General features: G+C 49.8%; 1 protein-coding gene across 2 annotated transcripts; it reads left to right on the forward strand.

Moving 5' to 3' along the window:
- Positions 1 to 3512: 3512 nt before the first annotated feature.
- Positions 3513 to 7617, forward strand: LOC100834812 (putative HVA22-like protein g). 2 transcript variants are annotated; one of them, XM_024462483.1, is made up of 7 exons: positions 3513 to 3735; positions 3854 to 3900; positions 4600 to 4698; positions 4786 to 4842; positions 4921 to 4984; positions 5075 to 5293; positions 6816 to 7617. In XM_024462483.1, the coding sequence occupies exons 2-7, from the start codon at positions 3869 to 3871 to the stop codon at positions 7344 to 7346; spliced, it is 1002 nt and encodes a 333-aa protein (XP_024318251.1). In that variant the 5' UTR covers positions 3513 to 3735; positions 3854 to 3868; the 3' UTR covers positions 7347 to 7617. The 2 variants fall into 2 exon arrangements, with proteins under 2 accessions (XP_024318251.1, XP_003571709.2); XM_003571661.3 differs by having other exon boundaries at positions 3514 to 3735; positions 6813 to 7617.
- The last annotated feature ends 13181 nt before the right edge of the window (positions 7618 to 20798 follow it).

Below are 20798 nucleotides of genomic sequence, written 5' to 3' on the forward strand. Positions count from 1 at the left end.
ACATAGCGATTACTCATGCTGCTTGTAATCAACATAACTGTTGAACCCCCTAGGTTGCATGCAACAACCCCTCAGATGAGCATAAAAAAAAATGGATAGCTAAATTCCCCAATGACCAAAGAGGTTGGATCCTTTTTATTTTGAAACAGTGGACTCCCCCCCCCCCCTCCCCCTTAATGGATTTCTATTATAGAAACCGCCACACAGGTTCTTACAGCAAACAGAGTCTCTAAACTGAGAAGTAAAAACAAGTGAAACAGGGAAACGAAGCTCCCAACATGGTAAGTAGCTGCTACCGAGGAAAACTTGCTGAGCAGAAAACAAGAAGCAAAGCAAACAACCAGCTAGATGAAACAAGTTGGATCCAATTCTAGATAGAATTATGGGGTTTGATTTGAGCTAAAATCCTCCACTAAAATTGCTCATGCACCTCCACTAAAATTCAGAAGCAACTACATTTCAGAGATAACTACTATTCTGGAAAAAAAAAGAGTGTTTGATCCACCAACTCACTATTCAAAAAAGCTTAATCCAACAACTTCTAGTTTGAAAAAAAAAGTCAATTGCTCATGCGCCTCTCTAGTAAAAAAAAACTAGCTGTTGTGGAAAGTTTCAATACATTCCAGGAAAAATATACACGCCTCTCTAGTTTGAATTTTTTGTACAAAGTTCTAGAACCAATACAGTCCAGGAAAAATAAATATTCACCTCACTGCTTTTGTGGGATTTGGGTATTGGACGCAAGCGTGTGAGCTCCAATCGCCTAGTAAGATGTGAGTTCTCTTGTTGTAGCCTAGAATTTGCAACTCATACTCAATGGTTTGCCTAATCACTAATACAACTCGTATTCAAAAATTGATAAGCTAAAGAAACTTATAGTCGACACAAATGAAGCAACTCCTATTTAGAAATTGAAGGCAAATGAATGCTTAATTGTTTCGAAATTTGACTCTAATGCAATTTCTAATCCAAGGTTGACAAATTGGAAAGCAACTTATAAAAGCAACTTCTAGTTAGGCAAAAAGGGTAACTAGTCTAGCAAGTTGTAGTTCAAAATTTGGCTGGAAATGCAAATTTTACTCAAAAGCTCGATTGGTCGAAAAGCAACTTATTGTCACACAAAAAAGTCCAACATGTACATCATGCAAACCAGATAAATAATAGGAAATACAAAAGCATGTGACTAGATAAATGCAGAAACCTCTATGAAAGCGAGAAAAGAGACATCATGGACATCTATGGACCTTTACAAAAGCAACTGTGACTTATTTCAAAACACAAAATTGCCGCCGAAAGAAAAAAAAAAGGAGAGATTACAATATCCTCAAGTCATTAGAGGAAAATGTCGGCAACGAATAAAAACCGTGCAAAAAATATCAAAGGATCTCTTAAAAAAAGCATGCACCTATATTGGAAAAAAAATAGGGGATTACCTCTTGTCTCGTGGCTCCGGCATGTTTACGATTAGGTGCAGCATTCTCCAAATTGGGCCTGTTATTCCCTGGCGAACCTGCACACAATTAGCAATGTAAAACCAAAAAACCAGCAAAACCTTTTTAGGGGAAATTAAAAATGGCTAGCAGCAGGCTTAGAATACACTTTGATGAAAGCAGAAAAAACACCTGTGGCATGTTGTCAACCCCTGAAGCAAATCCTCCAACATCATCACCAAGCAAGTTTTCACCCCCTTGTGGTTTGCTTCTAAATCTCTAGAAATATTCTAGTTCCATGACTAAAAATTTATTGCAACTATTTATGATATTTCAATCCTATAGAGCAACTTGTTAGGAGCTTATAAGGTCACCCCCACCTCCCAGCAAAAAGCAACTTACAAAAAAAAAAATCTAAACACAAAATGACAAAAACCAGAAAAAGCAAATCCTATGCAGATGCACAATCGCTTCCAAATGAACTAGTTAGCTGTAGGGGGGAATTGTATGAACATAGAGTACAAGAATTAAACCCCTAATCCTGTGCTAGACAAAAAAGGATGCAGCCTAGAATAATGCACAAAAAAATGATTATCCCCTTGATTGCTGCTAAATGGACAACTAAATAGACATCATAGAACTAAAATTGCTTACCACCAGGATGATTGGTGCAAAAAAACCTCTAAACTAAAAAACGTTGCTAACTAGCTAAGAAAATACTTATCGCTCTAAAATGATACTCAATGAAGTTGCCTACAAAAGCCCTCAAAATATTGCAAGTTGCACGCCTGCATACTGGATCAACCGCATGAGATCACCCCTCGCCCCCCCCCCCCCCCCCCCCAATTCACCCTACGATAAAAAAAAATGCTTGTGATCATCAAAATCTGCTTTAATACTAATGCTTATAACAAAAATCAGATAAAAACAAAAATCCTTGGTGAAGCAAAATCGCATCCGCATGAACTACTTAACAGCATGGAAAAAACATGCATGCACATAGAGACAAAATCTCAACCATAATCCTGTGCTTGACAAAAGTAAGATGCAATCGAATAATACACCTCAAAATTGCTTACCACCCATAGATTGCAACTACATAAAACATCATGTCCAAGTGTCATGGGACTAAAAATTGCCTAAAATTTCTTACCAACTGAATGACTATTAACTAGCGAGGGATAACTAGCAGGGACAACATCTACACAGGGAATAGCTGAAAAATCAAGCACACACAACAACTCGATGGCAAATCCGCAACAAATTCCAGTGAGTGTTTGCGAACAGAAACTCGTACGTAGATACGGGTTTTGAAGAGAAGAGGATGGAAGAACTAACCGAAACCCCAAAAATAGGATGAAATCGAAGTGCTGGTTGGCCCCTCAAACTCGTTCCGCCTAGCCGTCGTCGATGAGAACTATGCACTCGAATCACCCCCAGATCCTGTCCGCGTTGACCCTTAAAGAACTTCCACCACCACGTGGCTCAAGAAATTGGCTCCTCCTCGAGTTGTTCATTGCAGCGCTCCTGCCGAACTCGGTGTTGGCGTTGGCGATGACGGTGATACGTGTGTGTTGTGCACGAGGCATTTAAAAAAAATCACAACAACTTGAGAACACTTTTTTTGTTGAGTACTAATCTCATATGGACACATCTTTCATGTACACTTTTTTTTTGGTTAAGATTAACTTGTGCTTTTGACAAGCACATATTCATGTGTTTTTGGCTTTTGCTTTTTGTTTATACCCTCATGTAACAATATTCAGTCAAGAACCAACATATCATAGCCTAAAGCATATAAATTGATGCTTTTTTAGTCAAAAGTCAAAAGCACACGTTAAACCAATCGATTTTTTTTAACAAATCAGAGCCTGAGTTTTTTTAGAGGATCAGGGCCTGAGTAGTGTTAAAAACAAAGACAGTGCCAAGTGTGATTTTGGGCTAAACCCAAAGCTAAAGCCCAAAAGGCCCCATGGGGCGCAAAAGCAAGCTGAGCACCACCAGTCCTCCACAGTCCACAGTCCACAGCCCACAGCCCACATCCAAAAGAAGGAAAACGAAAAGGGTCGCGAGCGAGAGACGGAGCCATCGTCTACACGGCCGCAGTTTGAGTTGCTGGGGGCAGCGCCGCACTGGGGCTTCGTCAGTCTATCAAGCCGTGCTCGCCTCACTCTTCTTCCATCCCCCACACGGCCAAATCTCATACTACGTCACAGATTCACCACAGCGGAAGTCGGGAAGAGAGAGAGCTCTCTTCTTCAGATCCTCTCCATCTCGCATTCCCTCCGGATCTCTCCTCCGCAAGGTCCTTCGGCTGCTCCATCCCTGCATTCCTTTGTTCTCTTCTCTCTCTGTCGGTGGAGCGGCGTTCTTTGCTGATTGTGTTTTGGACCGCCTGTCTCACTGGATCTGTTCGTGGGCAGGAAAATCGGGCCAAGATGATGGGCGGCTTCCTCTCCAGGGTCCTCCTGTAAGCCCAACCACCCATCCACAGAATCCTGAAATACTTCTTCTCTCGTTTTTTTTTTCGTGTATGTTCTTTGGCAGCGGAGATGGGTTCAGAATTAAGTTTTGAAGAATGAATCTCCTGTTCTGTTGTGTTGTTTGTGGTGTCTACATTTGTCTGAAACTAGTCTTGGTAATGTGTGCTTCTTGCTCTTTGGATGTTAGTAGAATCAACAGCCCGCACCGCACGCTGGTTGGAAAATATACACATTATCTGTATTCTTTCGAGGACAGGAGGAAGCTTAAGAATTAAGATACACGGCGAAGTCTTTGATGTTTGAGAGTTGTCATGTTTTAAGTATCTCTGCAGTAACCAAATTTCTTGGTTTTCCTTTTCCATGGCATGAATCCTTGTCTTTTCCTTTTACTTGCACTTGCAATTGCTGTGCGTTTGGGGTCTTTTCCGACTACATGATTATTCTTTTGTATCTATCCATACGTACATGCCACTTCAAACACACTTCAAACATGTGCTTCTCTCCGGTTCATGAGCCAAAAGAAAAATGTAGATTCTTCAACGTTATGGAGATAAAATATTCATTGCTCTTATCAACAGCCAACTACCACAGTGTTGTATCTGTTGTCTTGGAAAACGGGACTTAGTATTATATCCTGGGTTAGATTTATATACATTGTGGATCCTCATGTGCAAACTGTTATGCAGATTGGCCTTTGGCTATGCTTATCCTGCTTATGAATGCTATAAAACTGTAGAGCTGAACAAGCCAGAGATCGAGCAGCTCATTTTTTGGTGCCAATATTGGTAAATATGTTACATCAATCATGTGAGATCATGATTTACTGACATCAATATGCTGCTAGTACAACTTAGTTTCTTACTTTTCTTCAGGATTTTGGTGGCACTACTAACTGTTTTGGAAAGATTTGGGGATTTAACGATATCATGGTGAGGTTCTGTCTTCTGTGCAGTTGTTCTTTGTTACCTAATTCCTGAGTGCAAACTGTGCTTATTGTTTGTATGAAGGTTGCCACTATATTCTGAAGCAAAGTTGATGTTCTTTATATACTTATGGTGCCCAAAGACAAAGGTTACCCATTTTGGCACTGAACCAAGGTTTTGTTATACTGCATTCTGCATATGCTCGTCACTAAAACTGGTGCGTGTGCTCTTATGACAGGGTACCACTTATGTGTATGAGACCTTCTTCAGGCCATACATATCACAGCATGAGAATGATATCGACCATAATATTCTTGAGCTGAGAGCAAGAGCCAGCGATATGCTTATTATTTACTGGCAGAAGGCTTCAACTGTAGGACAAACTACATTCTTTCAGATTATGAAGTATGTTGCTGTGCAGTCACCATCTCAGTTATCGAAGTCACGCCCGTCACAGGTGTGCACAGAGAATGGAATATCGATCAGTTCTCACTCTGAAGAATTATTGGTTCATGTTTCATACCCATGGGCAGCAAAGTTATTTTGTTTGCTAATTAATTAGTTGCTTGCTATCTTGCTATGGGTTCTCCTACTGATCTAAGCTTTATTTTTGTGATGCTGTCAGTAGTAAAAGTCTGTGCACTACTGCAATCGTCCGACTTCAAGTTTAAATTCATTTCGAGAATAGGAAAAAAGCTCTTGTCCTGGTTGTATTTTTTGTTCTATCTTTGAAAACTATCGTAGTATTGGTAAATAGAATGAGATGAAGGCTGTTGCTTAAACAAACTTGGTCTTGTCCTGGCAAATGTGGACATCAAGACAATACTTAAGAGCTCCGTTAAAGTATGTAGGAAGAAAATGTCACAATCACACAAGTTAAAATAAATGAGTTTGGAAGTCCTGAGTGAACAAAGGTCAAGTATATGGTGAACTGAGCCTAGCTCAGGTGGCTTGGTTCCTTGTGGTGGAACCAGCCCACCTAGGTTCAAGTCCTAGACTTGATATATGGGTGTCACATTTCCTGGATTATTCCAGGATTTAACCGGCGCTATCCTTTCAGTGGTAGGTGACGTACCCGTCAACAACGAGGCGCCAACGGTGACTTCGTCAATCTCTCAAGATCTGCCGGCTCAGTCTTTCGGAGGTGCTCATAAGGGTAGGGTGTGCGTGTGTGCGTTCATAGGGGCGAGTGTACGTGCATGTTGTGAGCGTCTGCGTTTGTACGGTGTTTCTCAAAAAAAAAAGATCAAGTATATGAAAATGGATGTTGTTGGATAGCTTCTTAGAAACGAAGAGATGTTCGGACTTTGTAGCTTAACTTTAGTAATAATAGAAGGTTGTCAACTCTGACAAATGTAGCTTCTGACTCTTCTGGTAATTTATTCTTTTAGTGTGCAAGTTAAACCATTGGTTGCTTACCATCCTTGTAGCCTGAAGGACAAATATAAGTCTAGTTCTATATCCATGATAACAGTGACATATCAGGTTATTCCCAACTTGGTTTTGGCTGTTCTCGTACATGCTCCAACTGCCAGAGAAGGGTGATTGTGTCTACTTTCTTTAATAGCTTAACCTTGTCAATTGGCATCGCCTTACCAAAATCACTGGCAAACGCTAGAAGCTTTACTAGATCGGTGATTTTGAAGGAGCTGACACTGTTTTTCAGGTAGTAACCAGACAAGTACTGGCATGTATTGTGCTGTTTAGTTCCAGTGCAGATAGCAATGCATTTTGAGTTTTCAAAATAATCCATTTATCGTTGTGTCTGTACTGGACTTAGCTCTGTTCCGTGTTTGAATTACTCATCACCAAGACACTGTTTAGTGAGCAGTAGTCAGAGAGTTTTGGGTGAGATGAGCAAAGAGTTTTGGGTATAGGGATTTTGTGTCTAGTTTTTTGTGCCCTGTTATCCTTCTAGCTTTATTCTGTTTATACTAAAGTTGTTTTCATTAATTGTTTGTTCTCCTATGTTATAGAAGCAATCTCAGCCACAAAAAAAGCAGGAACTGCAACCACAACAGCAACAGCAGATGCCGAAGAACCAACCGACCACACTTCGCCGAGCAGTATCGGCTGCTGCTAGACAGCCAGCAACTGTGGAGCAGTCAAAGGACACACGGGCTGCTCCAACTGCCCCCAAGACCAGGCGTTTAACATCTTCAAAGTCTGCTCCACTGACATCCACAAAGTCTGTTGCATCTACGACAAAGCTGGCTGAAGATGTGAAAACCAGCACTGTCAAGCTCGCTGCTGACGAGACACCAGCTACAGCCAATCATGTTGACATGCCAGACGATGAGTCTAGTGCCCTGGCACAAGCAGAGGCTGAATCTGATGACATGTGCATTGATGAGGTTGACATTCCCATCGAAGATACGGATGAGCTTCACGCTAGTCCAGATGAGACACGGATGGAAGAGGCGATACGAGTGACCCGTAGCACGCTAAGGAGGCGAATTGGCACAAGCACCACGGGTATTCCTGCTGCTGATGGTTCAGCAGTAAACTAACCGTAAGAGGGAGTTCAACTTCTTGGTTCCACTCTATGTTAATTGTGATGTCAGACCCAGGCAACGTTGTGGTTTATTCATTGCTTTTGAGTTTCGGCTACCTGTTTCGTAGTATGCTAATGTGTCTGAAGGTTGTGAATATTAGAGACTGTCTGTATATATTTGGTCAGCATGGTTTAGCGAAGCCCTGTTTGTTGAACATTGAACATGTCTGTTTGGTATACATGTGACCTATCCATCTTGGCTTATTTATCACACAGGTTCATGATTATCCAAGCAGATTACTGCCTATTGCTTGGTGATTTTTTTTTCAAACCGAAGTCAGTTTCTTGCTAGTTTTTTGTCAGAGCGGAGGCTGAAATTATAAAGTTCAGCCACTGAGAACATAAAATAAACTTTTTGCTATCATCTATAGTTGATCAACTACCACACTGTCGTACGTGTGTCCAAGAATACTTCCCTCCCTCTTCTGATTCCACTGTTCTGTCACACTTGCGATATACATATGTATCTTATCCTTGATTATAAAGGTTAGTGTCCGGAGATGTCGTCCGCACAGGTGTACTTACACTTACGCCACAAGGGTGCCGTGATACTTTCCAGTTTTTGCATCATCTCATCGCAACGATTGACACGCACCACCAACCAAGGAGGAGAGAAAACTGATAGGAACTGGTACCATATATAGGAAGTTAGGAACTGATAACTTTTCTATTTTTTTTTGACGGGTAATAACTTTTCTATTTTTACTACATAATCGATTGTGCAACCATCCGCTCCAGTCTTCAATAACGTTCTAGTACAAGTTTGGGTTCGTTACCACGTACAATGCCACATGGTTACTCGGCTGACTCGAGTGTTAATCGAAAATAATAATCTTCTTCTAAAAGTTAGCAAAAAGTTAATTAGTGTAAAGCTTATACCGTATCCGACCTGTTTGCTCAACACCAATCTCATCATACGGCTCAGGGTTGGATTTCTTTTAGCAATTTTGCAAGCAATCGATCTTTTAGAAGCACAACATCATGCATGGTCTATGAAGTTGAGCCCCCAAAACTAAAATATACTCCCTGTGTTCTAAAATATGGGGTATATAATTTTTATCGACTGTAAGATTTTTCTTAAGTTGACCAAGTTCATGCTAAAAAATATTATCATATACAACGTCAAATCAAGATGTTCTAAAATATATTTTAATGACAAAATCAGCATTTAGCATTGTAGATAACAATATTTTTTTATTATGTTGTTGTTCTCGACAACAATTAGAATAAGTGGTGCCAATGCTTGATGGCACAGGTGCGGGTATACAAGTAGAGCGTGTACGCCGGTCTTATAGCGAAGGTCGTCGTACACTTGGACAAGTTGACACGTCGATATTTTTTGAATAGGTTCGGTCGACTCTACGGGTGTGACTTAATCCTATGTTAGGAAAGGCTTCGAGGGGGTTGTTAGCCAAGGGCTTGGCCGAGCGGATCTTTCCAAGACACCTTTTAGCGAGAAGTTCGTCGGGGCCACCTCGTACTTGGACGGAACGCGTCTTTCCAGGTATCGAGATTAGGATACCCTCGGAACTCTAACCCAATCCCTTCTCCTTCGAGCCTGAGCCAACCAAGGCCAGCTCGGGGCCTCGAAACTACAGTCCCCTAGAAGGCTTTCTCGAGGCCGATCGACTTTCAGTCGAGAGCGGCGCGCGAGAGCGAACCTTAATGAAAGCACTCTAGCCCTCTCCCCTTGAGTTTATTCAAGTGAGAGTGAATGTTACATGCCCCCATGGGGGGTATTTATAGCCTAGGGTCCATGACAAAAGATCATGGCTACCCTTGAGGGAGATAGAAAAGTGGGGGCAAAATGGTAAAAGTAGCTTCTTTGGTCCATAACTTTTGTGTCCACCATGTGAGAAAAGGGGGGCTTGGTCCATGGTCCACCATGGACTAGGGCCCCCCTCCTCACACCTTTCTTGCCCCCTACTGTAGCTCATTTGACCCTTTGACCATGGCATGATAGGCTTGACTTGTTGACTTGTTTTCCTTTGCCACGTAGGATTGACCGCGTCACGTGGGCGTCTTCACTCATGCTTGGGAAATGTTGATTTAGTTGTCGCCACGTAGGATTTATGGCCCGGTCCATATAAGGATTTTATTTTACTACAACGGTAGCCCCTTGAGCTGGAGGCATTGAGAATGACTTCGGGTCAACCTTTGATGCGAGACTCCTGAGATCTTTCCTTCGCAAGAGGAAACGATACTTTGGTGGCTTTCCTGCAAAAACAGGATCCTTGGAGGAGTTGCGGGGAAATTCGAAGCCCACGACGAATTTCTCTGCGAGAAATCGAGTTTCGGGGGGTATTTTAGCATAAACCGGGACCCTAGGGGCCTCTCTGCGAGAAATCCGGTGTCCCAGAGGACTTTTTTGCAAAAATCAGGGGCCCTGCGGGTCTCCCCGAAATTTCTAAAGTCTTACTGGTGATTTCTCCACAATTTTGGCTTTTTCCGCAAGATACCCGCACCCAGCCGACTGCATGGGCCTGCTGGGCCGGCCTCACGGTTGCGGGAGTGGACCGGGCCGGCACCTGGGCTGCCTCTGGTCGCACAGCCCCCTCCTTTTTTTTCGGCCGTTAGTTAGGCCGCTCCTGGGCCGTGGCCCGGCCGGCTCGGTACCGGTTCGTAGCTTAAGTGGATGCATCGGACGGCTGGGACAGAAAGGCTGCCCTAGATCCAACGGCTGGTGGCCGTCTTCCTCCTTGGTACGGGGCTGGCGACGGGTGGGGGTCGCCTGACCCCCCTTTTCCTCCTTTGTGCAGGGCGTTGTCACCATGGGTGACGGGGGAAGCTCCTCCACGGTCGGGGCCGCAGGGGAGGGCTTTGCCCTTTCCTCCTTTCTTCTTTTTGGGAAAGATAGCTTGCCTCCCACCCATATTTGTTGGCCTTGGACAGTGAAGAGGACGGCGAGGTGTCGCCGCGTGGTTGGTCTGACCCGGACGCCAAGGGGCTCCGGTGCATCCCTTGAAGCTTCACACCATACTTGTTTGGTTTGCCCGGTGTCGAACACGCGTTCGGCGACACCCGGCACTCCTTCGAGGGCTTGGTGTAGTAGGGAGCTCCGCAGGGGCGCTAGCTACCTTCCATCCTCGACGGAGCTCACGTTGGTTGCGGTAGCTCGGCCGCGGAAGCTCTTCATTGCCGATCCTCGTGGGGACGTGGGGCGCGTCCGAGGCCGCTTGGAGCGAGGTGTCGGCGGTGTCTCCAAGTTCTCCCGGGGGATCCTCGTCGCCGGCCACGTCCTCCTTGTTCTTGTGAAGGTGAGGTGGTGTTAGTCTTGGGCGTCTTTGAATCCAGCGGTCCTTTCGTGCGTTCGGTCGAGCACCTTTGGTGCGGCATGGCCGTGAGCTTGGACGCGGCGCGGAGGTGGACGTGGGTGAGGCGCGGCGTGGCTCACGCGGCACGGACATGGGCGCAGGCACGGCGCGGCACACGCGGCAGGGGCGAGCGCGGCGCGAGCATGGGCGCGGCGCGGCGGACGCGGTGCGAACACGATCGGAGGCGCGGCTGGCGCGCGGCAGGGCGAGCGTTAGCGCGGCGCGGCACATGAGGCACGAGCGTGGGTGTAGGTGCGGCGTGCGTGAGGCAATAGGCCGAGCGCCTTCAGTGCACGGGAGGGGGAGGTGGCTCCCATCTTCTCCTCCCTTGTTCGGGCTGGCTAGCCGGGCGGGCCACGGCCCGTGAGATGGCCCCGGTGGCCTGGGCCTCCCTTTTCTTTTTTGCGTGGGCCGGGTCGGCCCGAGGAGCTTGGCTCCCCCTTTTCTTGTCTTTTTCAGAATTTTTCCGTATTTTGCTAATCCTTGGCGGGCCTTTTTCAGGTGAGATGGCGGGACCCGATGTCGAGCGCCCGGTGGGTGAGCCGGCGAGGGGGTCTTCGGTGGCGCAGCTTGTGGCGAACCGACCGTCGCGGAAAAAGAAGGTTTCCTTCTGCCCTCGTGGTGGCCCTCCCTTGGTTCTGACAGGCCGGTGGACGGCGGAGGTTGGGCGCACGACCACCTTCTCCCTTAGTCGATGAGCCTCAAGGATCTTGCCCAGCTGGAGGAGGCGGGATACTTCCCCAAGGGGGATGGTATCCTGCCCGATGGCGAGGAGGTGAGGCTCGACCAGCGGCGGCGTCCGGGATGCATCGTGGCATTCTCGGCATGGTTCCACGCTGGCTTGTGCGTGCCTGTTCACCCCTTCTTGTTGGAGTTCCTGGATACGTACGGCATCGAGCTGGCCCAGCTTCACCCGTCGGCGATCGTGAGGTTGAACGTTTTCAGGTGGCTGTGTGAGACGGCGCTTCACGAGGAGCCTTCGATGAAGCTTCTACTGTTCTACTTCACCGTGGAGGTGAGGGAGTTGCTCATCCCGGACGGCTTCACTCTGAGCGCCTTTGGTTCAGTGAACCTGAGGCTTCGTTCCGGCTTCGGGGACGACTTCCTGCTCATGCTGGGGAAGAGTGCAGAGAAGTTGTTCGTCAAGTGGGAGTCCCAGTGGTTTCTTCTCCGGGCTTCGAAGACTCGTCTTCGGCACATGGGTGATCTCCCCCAGCACTCTGGGGCCGGAGGTCTCAGATAGGTGTCTCACCCCGGCGATCCTCGGTCAGCCGACCTTTGGAAGGTGGCCAAGATCAAGGAGGTGTCCGCCGAGAGAAGCTTTCGTGACCTCATGGAGGAGATGGTGATGGCGGGGCGCTTCATGATGAGGAGCTGTCCGAGGTCCGAGATTGGGATCCCTCGATCTTTCCGTCCTCCATAGCTCGTCACCGCACGTGAGTGGCGCCCCTCTCCCCTTCGTGCTTTGATTGTTTTCCCTTCTGAAGGTACTTGATGGTTTTGGCTTATCTTTTTCAGCGACGTTTTCCAAGGAGAGGGCGGCGTTGTGGGCCACACAGCTGATAGGTCCGTACGGCGGGCCAGAGCACCGCGACTACGAGGCCAAGATCAACAAGGGGGGATGCCACAACATCATCGCGAGGTGCTTCGGGAAGATGGTGCCTGTGCGACAGGACCCGAAGCTTGGTCGCCTTCTTTGAGTGGGCGATCGCTACTCCCGCTTGGCCACACCGTCGATGTTGGCGATGGGGTCCAAGCTGCGAGACTCCTGCGGAAAGGCGAAGGCGGGAACGGCGGTGCTGGGCTTGGCGGTGCCTGTCGCATCGGTCGCCAAGATACCTCGTCCGTCGAGTGGATGCAAGAGGAAGGCTCCCCCGACTCCTCCTTCTCTTGACTACGCCCCGGCGGATCCTGTCGTGGGTGAGTCGAGGTCCCCCCTGAGGGTGACCTTGGATCTGCACATGAAAGGGAAGATTGGACTTGAGCAAGTTCTTCCTCCTTCGAGTCACGAGGTTGAGGCTTTCACTCGTGAGACGGGGCTTCGGCTTCGGAGCGACTCAGTGGTGGAGTTGTCGACCGGAGCCAACGGTGCGGGCGTCCAGGTGTTCTCCATTGGTCGCGAGCACCCTGAGGAGGATGCTCCAACCTCGGGTGAGTGCCCTTCTCTTTTGGTCATGTCATTCTTTTTCTGAATGATTTTGACATGATCTCCTTGGTTTGTTTTTAGGTACGAGGGCCGCGGAGCCCGGGATATCCGAGGGCGAGCCCCTGACTCAAGCGAGGGATGGAGCACTTCCGACGGCCGAGGATGGAGCGAGAGACCCTTTCGCGACACTAGAGCTGGTGAGCATCCGTGACGCATCTCCCTTTGTCCTTTAGGTTAGCTTTGTGCTAACTCCCTCTTCTTTGCAGGTGAGGGGTTTGGTCGAGGCCGTGGGTGCCCTTCCTGCCCTCAAGACTCAGGTGGGGCGCTTTCTGCTGCTTTGGACGTGGAGATGTCCAAGTCTACCCTTGCCTTGAGTGAGTTGGCTTCGGAGAGGGTGCGGCGCGAGGCCGTGGAGGCCGAGCTTTTCCGCGTTTCGGCGGAGCTCGCGGCCATGGAGACCAGGGCTCGGCTTGCTGAGGAGCGCCAGAAAGACGAGGTCGCGAGGACCCATCGAGTTGAGGAGGACTTGGTGGTGGCTAACCTTGATAGGGAGCATGCCTGCACGGAGGCTGCTTCCCTCAAGGTGGAGTTGGCGGCAGCGGGTGACAGCCCGATGCTTGCTCCTCGTGCTCATCCTCCTCCGGATCGTCGTCTCGAGGTGGTTTCGCTTTTGCTTGCCCATGCCATCGAGATTCGGGAGACGATGACTTGCTTGAGGAGTGTTCCCCAGCCGGATCTTCCTCCGTGTCGCACGGTGGATGAGGCTAGCAGGGTGCTTACTTCCCAGGTGGAGCTCATTGAGCCTACTGTGAAGAAGTGCCTCCTGAGTACGGGTGCCCGACTTGTTTCGTCGGTGGTTGCAGCAGTCCTTGACGGCGGTGCTGGGATGAGCGGTCTTGAGGGTGAGATGTCTCACGGGGCGAAGAAGTTTCTAGCGGACCAGGGTGCTCCTCTTCATGCTCAGGCTCGACGCTTCGTGCGTTGCCTTGAGCCCGCTCTTTAGGAGGGTGACGGTGAGGTGTGAGCCTCGTCGCCCTCGGAGGTGGTGATGTACCTCAGCTGCTTGCTTGCGATATTGCATATCTCCACCTAACTTAGCCTCATGGCTAGCATGCTTAGGTTTCTTAGTCGTAGAGGTTGTAAGGCAGCTTTTTTGTTGTGTTTCATGCTTCACTGTGTAGCCAACATTATCGGAAATGTTAACTTAGTTCAGCATGTATTTCTCATGTTTCACCAGGTAGTCGACATTATCGGAAATGTTAACTTGGCTCAACATGTGTTTCTTGGAGTACTATATTTTCTTCTTGTGAAGTACTATATTTCCTTAGTTTATATAGCTCGCGATCGTTCGCTATGATTGCACTTTCGTTTCATCAATTGCTGTCGCCGTTGGGATACGACTTGGCTTCGACGCCTTAGGCCATGGTTACGAGCCATGGATCCTAGTACCCTTGTGAGGGTCGCTATCGATATGCCGGTAGTGATCCGGACATTTCGACCTGCCGTTCGGGAAATTCATGCGGAATTTTCCCTCTTCGGACTTTAGGAAGCTATGCTTTCCCGCGATTATTATGGAGCCTTAACTCGGTTACTATCATGTAGGCCCGTGCGCGACATCTCGCATACGGGTAGCACGGTTCTCCGAGGTAAGTATGCTCATACATGACTCGCTTATTTACGGTTCTCCTTAAATGTGTTTTAAGGAGCTTTCGGCCCTCAGGGACTTGGTTCTACTTGGCGGATGGCCTCGAGGCACGCTAGGATCCACCAAGGAACAAGTCGCTAGTAGCGACCTATGTACGTGGACATTTTTAGAGGATGCTTGGGCCAACGGAGGCCTTTCCGTGTTCCTCGGTGAGCGGCACAGGGGCAGCGGCTCTTTTTACGACGATGAGTCGTGTGAGTGTCTCGTGTCACTCCTCAAGGACTTGTTTTATTGATCCTTGCTTCCTTCTCTTAAGGTATGGCCCGATGGGCACTTACCAGACTTATGTAGACACGGTCTCGTTGGCGCTTACGATCCCTCGACGTTTCGTAGGGAAAAGGCCGGTTGGGCGCTGATAGTCTTCTTTCGGGAGCGGCAAGGATTGCCCTTGAAGGTCCTCCTTAGGCGTAGAAACGCCGGAGCTTGTCACCGTTCCAGGCATGGACAAGGTTTTTACCTTTCATATTCTCGAGGTGGTATGCACCATTTCTCAATACTGCGGCGATGCGGTATGGTCCTTCCCATTTAGGGTCAAGTTTGCGCTGGAGTTTTGGGTCTACATTCTTTTTCAGCACGAGATCTCGTTGGGAGAAGGCTCGTTCCCGCACTCTTGTGTTGTAGAAGCGTGCGGCGCTTTGCTCGTAGACAGCGTGCCTCATGAGAGCTTTGTCACGAGCTTCTTCCACAAGATCGACGGCCGTCTTGCGATGCTCTTCATTTTCGATGAAGGCAATTGGGGTGGCTTCTTGGAGCCTTCCGACCTGAGGTGAGCGGAACTCGACCTCGGCGGGGAGAACTGCTTCGGCTCCATACACCAAAGAGAATGGTGTTCGGCCCGTGGAACGGCTTACGGAGGTGCGTATGCCCCAAACCACGCTAGCGAGTTCATCTCCCCATGCTCCCCTTACTTTGCTAACCGTGTGCTCTACCCTTCGGCGGAATCCTTGGAGGATTAGTCCATTCGCCCTTTCGCATGCGCCGTTGCATTTGGGGTAAGCTAGGGATGCGAAGTGCGGCTTGATCTCAAGGCATTCGCAGAATTTGATGAATTCCGCATAGTCGAACTGCTTGCCATTGTCCACGGTTAGCTCTCGCAGGACGCCGTATCGGCATATGATGTTTTTCCAGAAAAAAATTTGAACGGCCTATGACGTGATCTTGCCGAGCGGCGCTGCTTCTATCCATTTGGAGAAGTAATGAATCGTCTCCACGAGGTATTTGTAGCCCCCGTTGCATGCGGGGAAGGGCCCGAGAAGGTCCATTCCCCAGCGTGCAAATGGCCATGTTATTGGGATATTCTTCAGGAAAGTCACGGGCGCATGGATTGACTTAGCCATTTTTTGGCAAGCTTCGCATTTCCGCAATATGGTGATTGCGTCTTGTACCATGGTGGGCCAATAGAATCCCTGACGTAAGGCTTTTGCCGCGGTGGCTCTTAGCGCAAGATGGTGGCCGCATATTCCCGAATGGATTTCCAGGAGGAGCTCGGCTCCCAGGTCAGGAGTTATGCACTTAAGCAATGCGGCCGCTCCCTTCTTGTATAGGATGCCGTCGAGGAGGACGTACATCTTGACTTTTGCGAGCAGAGTTTTGGCGCTTGGGCCTTCTGCTTCTTCGTCCACCTCGCCTTTTCAAGGCGAGGATAATCGGTGTCATCCAAGAGGGTGGAGCGTCGATGACCATGCTGGTCTTTGAAGCTTCGTCAAGGGCGTCGGCTTCTTCTTTTATGGATGGAGCGCGAATTACTGCAAAGAATGCACCGGGTGGCAGTGGCTCTTTGGAACCAGCCGTTCGGGCTAACCTGTCGGCCAGGTGATTTTCTCATCGTGGAATGCGTCGCGCCTCCATGCCCAGGAAATACCGTTCCATTTTGCGAACTTCTTTGGTATATTTCTTCATCCTTTCATCAAGGCATTGATATGACTTGTCCATTTGGTTTATCACCAGTTGGGAGTCTCCTTGGATGAGAAGGCGTCGGACTCCCATGGCCTTGGCCAGTCGAAGCCCCAGAAGTAGCGCCTCATATTCCGCCATATTGTTGGTGGCGTTGAAGTCAAGATGGGCGGCGTACTCCAAGATTTTGCCTTCGGGGCTGATGAGTATGACTCCGGCCCTGGCGCCGTTGAGGCGCTTGGAGCCATCGAACCTCATTATCCAATGTGGTTCGGGGGGCTCGATTTTGGATGCGATTTCTTCGGACGGGGCTAGTGGAGCATGCCACTCGGCCACAAAGTCAGCCAGGACTTGGGATTTTATGCCGTTCTCGCCATGAGTTCTAGCGAGAAAGGGGCCAATCCCGTTGCCCATTTGGCGATTCTTTCGGTGGCTTCCTTATTGCCGAAGACTTCCTTGAGTGGGAAGATAGTTGGCACCATGATGGTGTGGCCCATGAAGTAATGACGGAGTTTTTGAGAGGCCATGAGGAGGGCGTATGCGATCTTCTCGATCTGGGTGTATCGATCCTTTGCTCCTCCCAAGGCTTCGCTCACGTAATATACTGGGCGTTGTGACCCGTCTTCGTCCTTCACGAGTGCGGCGCTTACGGCGATCGGGGTCGCGGCCAGGTACAAGAGCAAAGACTCTCCTTGCTTTGGGCTTGTGAGAAGCGGAGGGGTCGACAAATAGGTCTTGAGTTCTTCGAAGGCCCTTTGAGCTTCATCGGTCCACTCAAAGTTGTCGAGGCTTTGAAAAAAGGAAGACCCTTCTCGGTGGACCGGGCAACGAATCGTCCCAAGGCCGGCATTCTTCTTGCTAGGCGTTGCACATTTTTGACGGAGCGAGGAGGTTCCATCTCCATGATGCCCCGGATTTTCTTCGGGTTGGCCTCGATCCCTCATTAAGAGACGAGGAAGCCTAGGAGTTTTCCTCCTCGAACTCCGAATGCGCACTTCTCCAGATTGAGCTTTACGCCGTACTTGCAGAGATTGTCGAAGCTTTCCTGCAGGTCCTGGGGATGGGTCTTTGCAACTTGACTTTTGATGACGGCGTCGTCAACGTAGACTTCGGCGTTTCTCCCCAATTGTTCTTTGAGGATGAGGCTGACGAGGCATTGAAAAGTTGCGCCGGCGTTCCTCAATCCAAAAGGCATTCTGCGATAGCAGAAGGTGCCGACAGGAGTGATGAAGCTGGTCTTTTCCTCGTCTTCCTTGGCCATATGGACTTGGTGATACCCTGAATAGGCGTCCAAGAAGCTCAACCTTTCGCATCCCGCCGTGGAGTCGACCAGTTGGTCGATCCGAGGGAGCGGATAGTCGTCCTTGGGGCATGCCTTGTTCAAGTCGGTGAAGTCGACACACATTCACCACTTGCCGTTGGCTTTCTTTACCAAGACCAGATTAGCCAACCACTCGGGGTGCCAAACTTCTCGGATGAGCCCGGCATGGGAGAGTTTAGCGATTTCTTGTTTGATGACTTCGCTTCGCTCGGTGGAGAGCTTCCGAAGCTTTTGCTTCAGGGGAGCTTTGTCGGGTCTCATGGCGAGGCGATGTTCCATAATGTCGCGCGGGACTCCTCCCATGTCGAAGGTGACCAAGCGAAGAGGTCATAATTCTTCCGAAGCTGGTCGACGAGTTCTTCCTCGAGTTTACTCGGGAGGTTGGCTCCAATCTTCACCGTGCGCGTGGCGTCATCTTGGGAGACGCGTACTTCCTTGAGCTCTCCTTCGGGGAGAGGCTTGGGGATGTAGCACTCCTGGGCATTGGTTTCGGATGCTCCCACGTTCGAAAGCAAGTTAATACTCTTGGATGATTCTCCCTTTTCGGCGCACTTGGTCGCGGACCGTTATCACGCCGTTGGCTCGGTTCGATGATTTGTGGCGTTTCTGAAGGTCGTGAGGAGCTCAATTTGTCCGAGCGGCTGAATGGACTTTCCCGGCACGAAACCGGTGAGGGGATAAAGGGATGGCTGAAGCGAGCCGTTCTTGTATCCCCTCTGTGGCTCCATCGGCTTCTTTAATGTGCTCAGATATAGGATGTCAGCGGAGCTTCCGCCATCCACAAGAATCTTCTTGAGCTCACAATTGGTGACGATCGTCGTCACAAAGAGGGCGTCGTCATGTGGGAAGCGTATCCCCTTGGCGTCTTCTTCGGTGAAAGCAATTGGCACGCTCGCCCACTTGGGTGCTGGTGTCGGGGAGAAGGTTCCCACGACATTGACTTCGCGAGCATACTCCTTGAGTTGTCACTTTGATCCCCGTCCCGTGGCGGAGCCCCCGAGTATAACTCCGACGTGATGTGCGGGTTCCTGGAAAGGGAGGTTATCCTCCTTGGGTGCTGGGTCAGCGACAAGGACGTTGGCGGGGCGTGGAGGCTCGGCTGTCTTCTCATCCTTGCGCCGGGCTTGCATTCGTGCCTTGAACTCTTCGCGAGTTGCAATGAGAGTGTTGCAGTCTTCGGTGCTGTGGCTTGCCGAGTTGTGGATGAGGCATCTCCCAGTTCCCCCCTCGGCGGGGCGAGGTGGCTTCTTGGGTTGCCAAGTCTTTTGGGATGGTGCTTGTCTTTCGACGGCGAAGATCTTCCGGGCTTGGTCGCCGGGGGCCTTTTTCCCCCACCTCCTCTTCTTCTTGGAAGACAAAGTAGGTGCAGGGGGTTTGTCGGACGAGGGAGCTCCTTCAGGAGCGGCGCGTCCTTTTTGGCGATGTCCCGATCTTCGCCTCGGGCGTATTTTTGCAAGATTCGATAGAGCTCCTCGGTCGTTTTTGGTGGGTTACGACTTAGGGCCCGATTCACTTCTCCTTGGAGAAGACCTTGCATGCAAGCGTCGATCACGGTGGTCGACGGCGGGTTGGCGATTTGGCTTCGTACCTTCGCAAAGCGATGGAAGAAGCTTCGGAGGGATTCCCTCGGCTTTTGTTTCACGGCATATAGCTCGTGAGCCTGCACGGGCTCTTTGAAGTTTCCTTGAAAGTTGGCGATGAAGACCTCTTGGAGGCGTTCCTACGAGTGCACGGAGTTCTTCCGCAGGTTATAAAACCAAGTTTGCGCCATTCCGGTGAGCGCGAACGGAAAGAGATTGCACATCTCGACGGGACCTCCCCCGGCGGCCCGTATGGCGGTTGAGTACACATCCAAGAATTGAAAAGGATTTGACTCCCCGTCGTACGGCCGTATTGTGGGTGGCTTGAACCTTGGTGGAAAAGGCGCGTCTTGGATCTCCAGCGTGAGCGGGTTGCAAGTCGGCCGATTCTTTCGGTTCCTTCGGTAGCAAGGTCCTCCCTCGTCGCTTTCGTCGCTTGAGGGGTCGCTTGGAGAATGATCTCGGCGTTTTCTTGGAGGGTCGGAGCGTCGGCGGGAATTCCTTTCGCCACCAGCATGGGCTCTGGATTCCGTCACTTGCTCGTTTCCATGCACGCTGGGGTCTCGTTCCCCGCGAGGCGCAGCTTGAGGTGGTACTTGGTGGCCACCTTGTTCGACCTTGACGGGAGGAGCAAGGGGCACTTGCGGGGCACTCGCAAAGCAAGGTTGATGTTGAGTGTGTGCGACTTGGAAAGCGCCTTGCGGCGGAAGCCCCCAATAAGGATGATACCAAGGCGCTCCTTGGGCGATTGCGGCGAGCGCCAGTGGAGGTAATCCCGGGTTGGAGGGGTCGTAGGCCGGGACTCCTTGGTTTTCTAGCGCGGATCCTCCCGACACCACATTGTTTCCTCTTGTAGGTTCCGAGGGCAGTGTCACTACCGGTTGTAGGGAAGGTGGCGCGAAGCCCATCGAGCAAGGCATGCTGAGTTCCGTATCCCTTGCGGGGGCGGCAATCGTAGGCAGCTCGCCGATCCTTGCCACTACGTTGGTGAGTGTCGAGAGACCGCCTACGACGGTTTCGAGCACGTCGGTTCCTTCCGGGACGGCCGGTAGCGGAGGGGCGACCGCGACTTCCGTCATGGCGACCATGCTTGCGGCGACGTCCGGATTGGTGAGGGTTCCTTCTTCCTCGGGAGCCCCCGAGGCACTTGCTTTCTTCGTTTGCAACCGTGTAGAGTTCGCGGCAAGTTGGGGACCCGATGAAGTAGGCTTCGTCGGGGCCATTAGATTTTTAATTGCGGCGAGGGTTCCCCACGGTCGGCGCCACTGTTGTTGTTCTCGACAACAATTAGAATAAGGGGTGCCAATGCTTGATGGCACAAGTACGGGTATAAAAGTATGGTGTGTACGCCGGTCTTATAGCGAAGGTTGTCGTACACTTGGACAAGTTGACATGTTAATATTTTTTGAATATGTTCGGTCGACTCTGCGGGTGCGACTGAATCCTATG

This window comes from Brachypodium distachyon, chromosome 3, assembly GCF_000005505.3.
Source record: "Brachypodium distachyon strain Bd21 chromosome 3, Brachypodium_distachyon_v3.0, whole genome shotgun sequence".
Lineage (NCBI taxonomy): Eukaryota > Viridiplantae > Streptophyta > Magnoliopsida > Poales > Poaceae > Brachypodium > Brachypodium distachyon.

What these genes read in the sequence shown, in the direction of transcription:
- LOC100834812 (XM_003571661.3), top strand. Translation starts at nt 3,869, where the DNA reads ATGATGGGCGGCTTCCTCTCCAGGGTCCTCCT. An exon ending in TTCCTCTCCAGGGTCCTCCT is followed by an intron (nt 3,901 to 4,599) that starts GTAAGCCCAACC and finishes ACTGTTATGCAG; the next exon opens with ATTGGCCTTTGGCTATGCTT. An exon ending in ATTTTTTGGTGCCAATATTG is followed by an intron (nt 4,699 to 4,785) that starts GTAAATATGTTA and finishes ACTTTTCTTCAG; the next exon opens with GATTTTGGTGGCACTACTAA.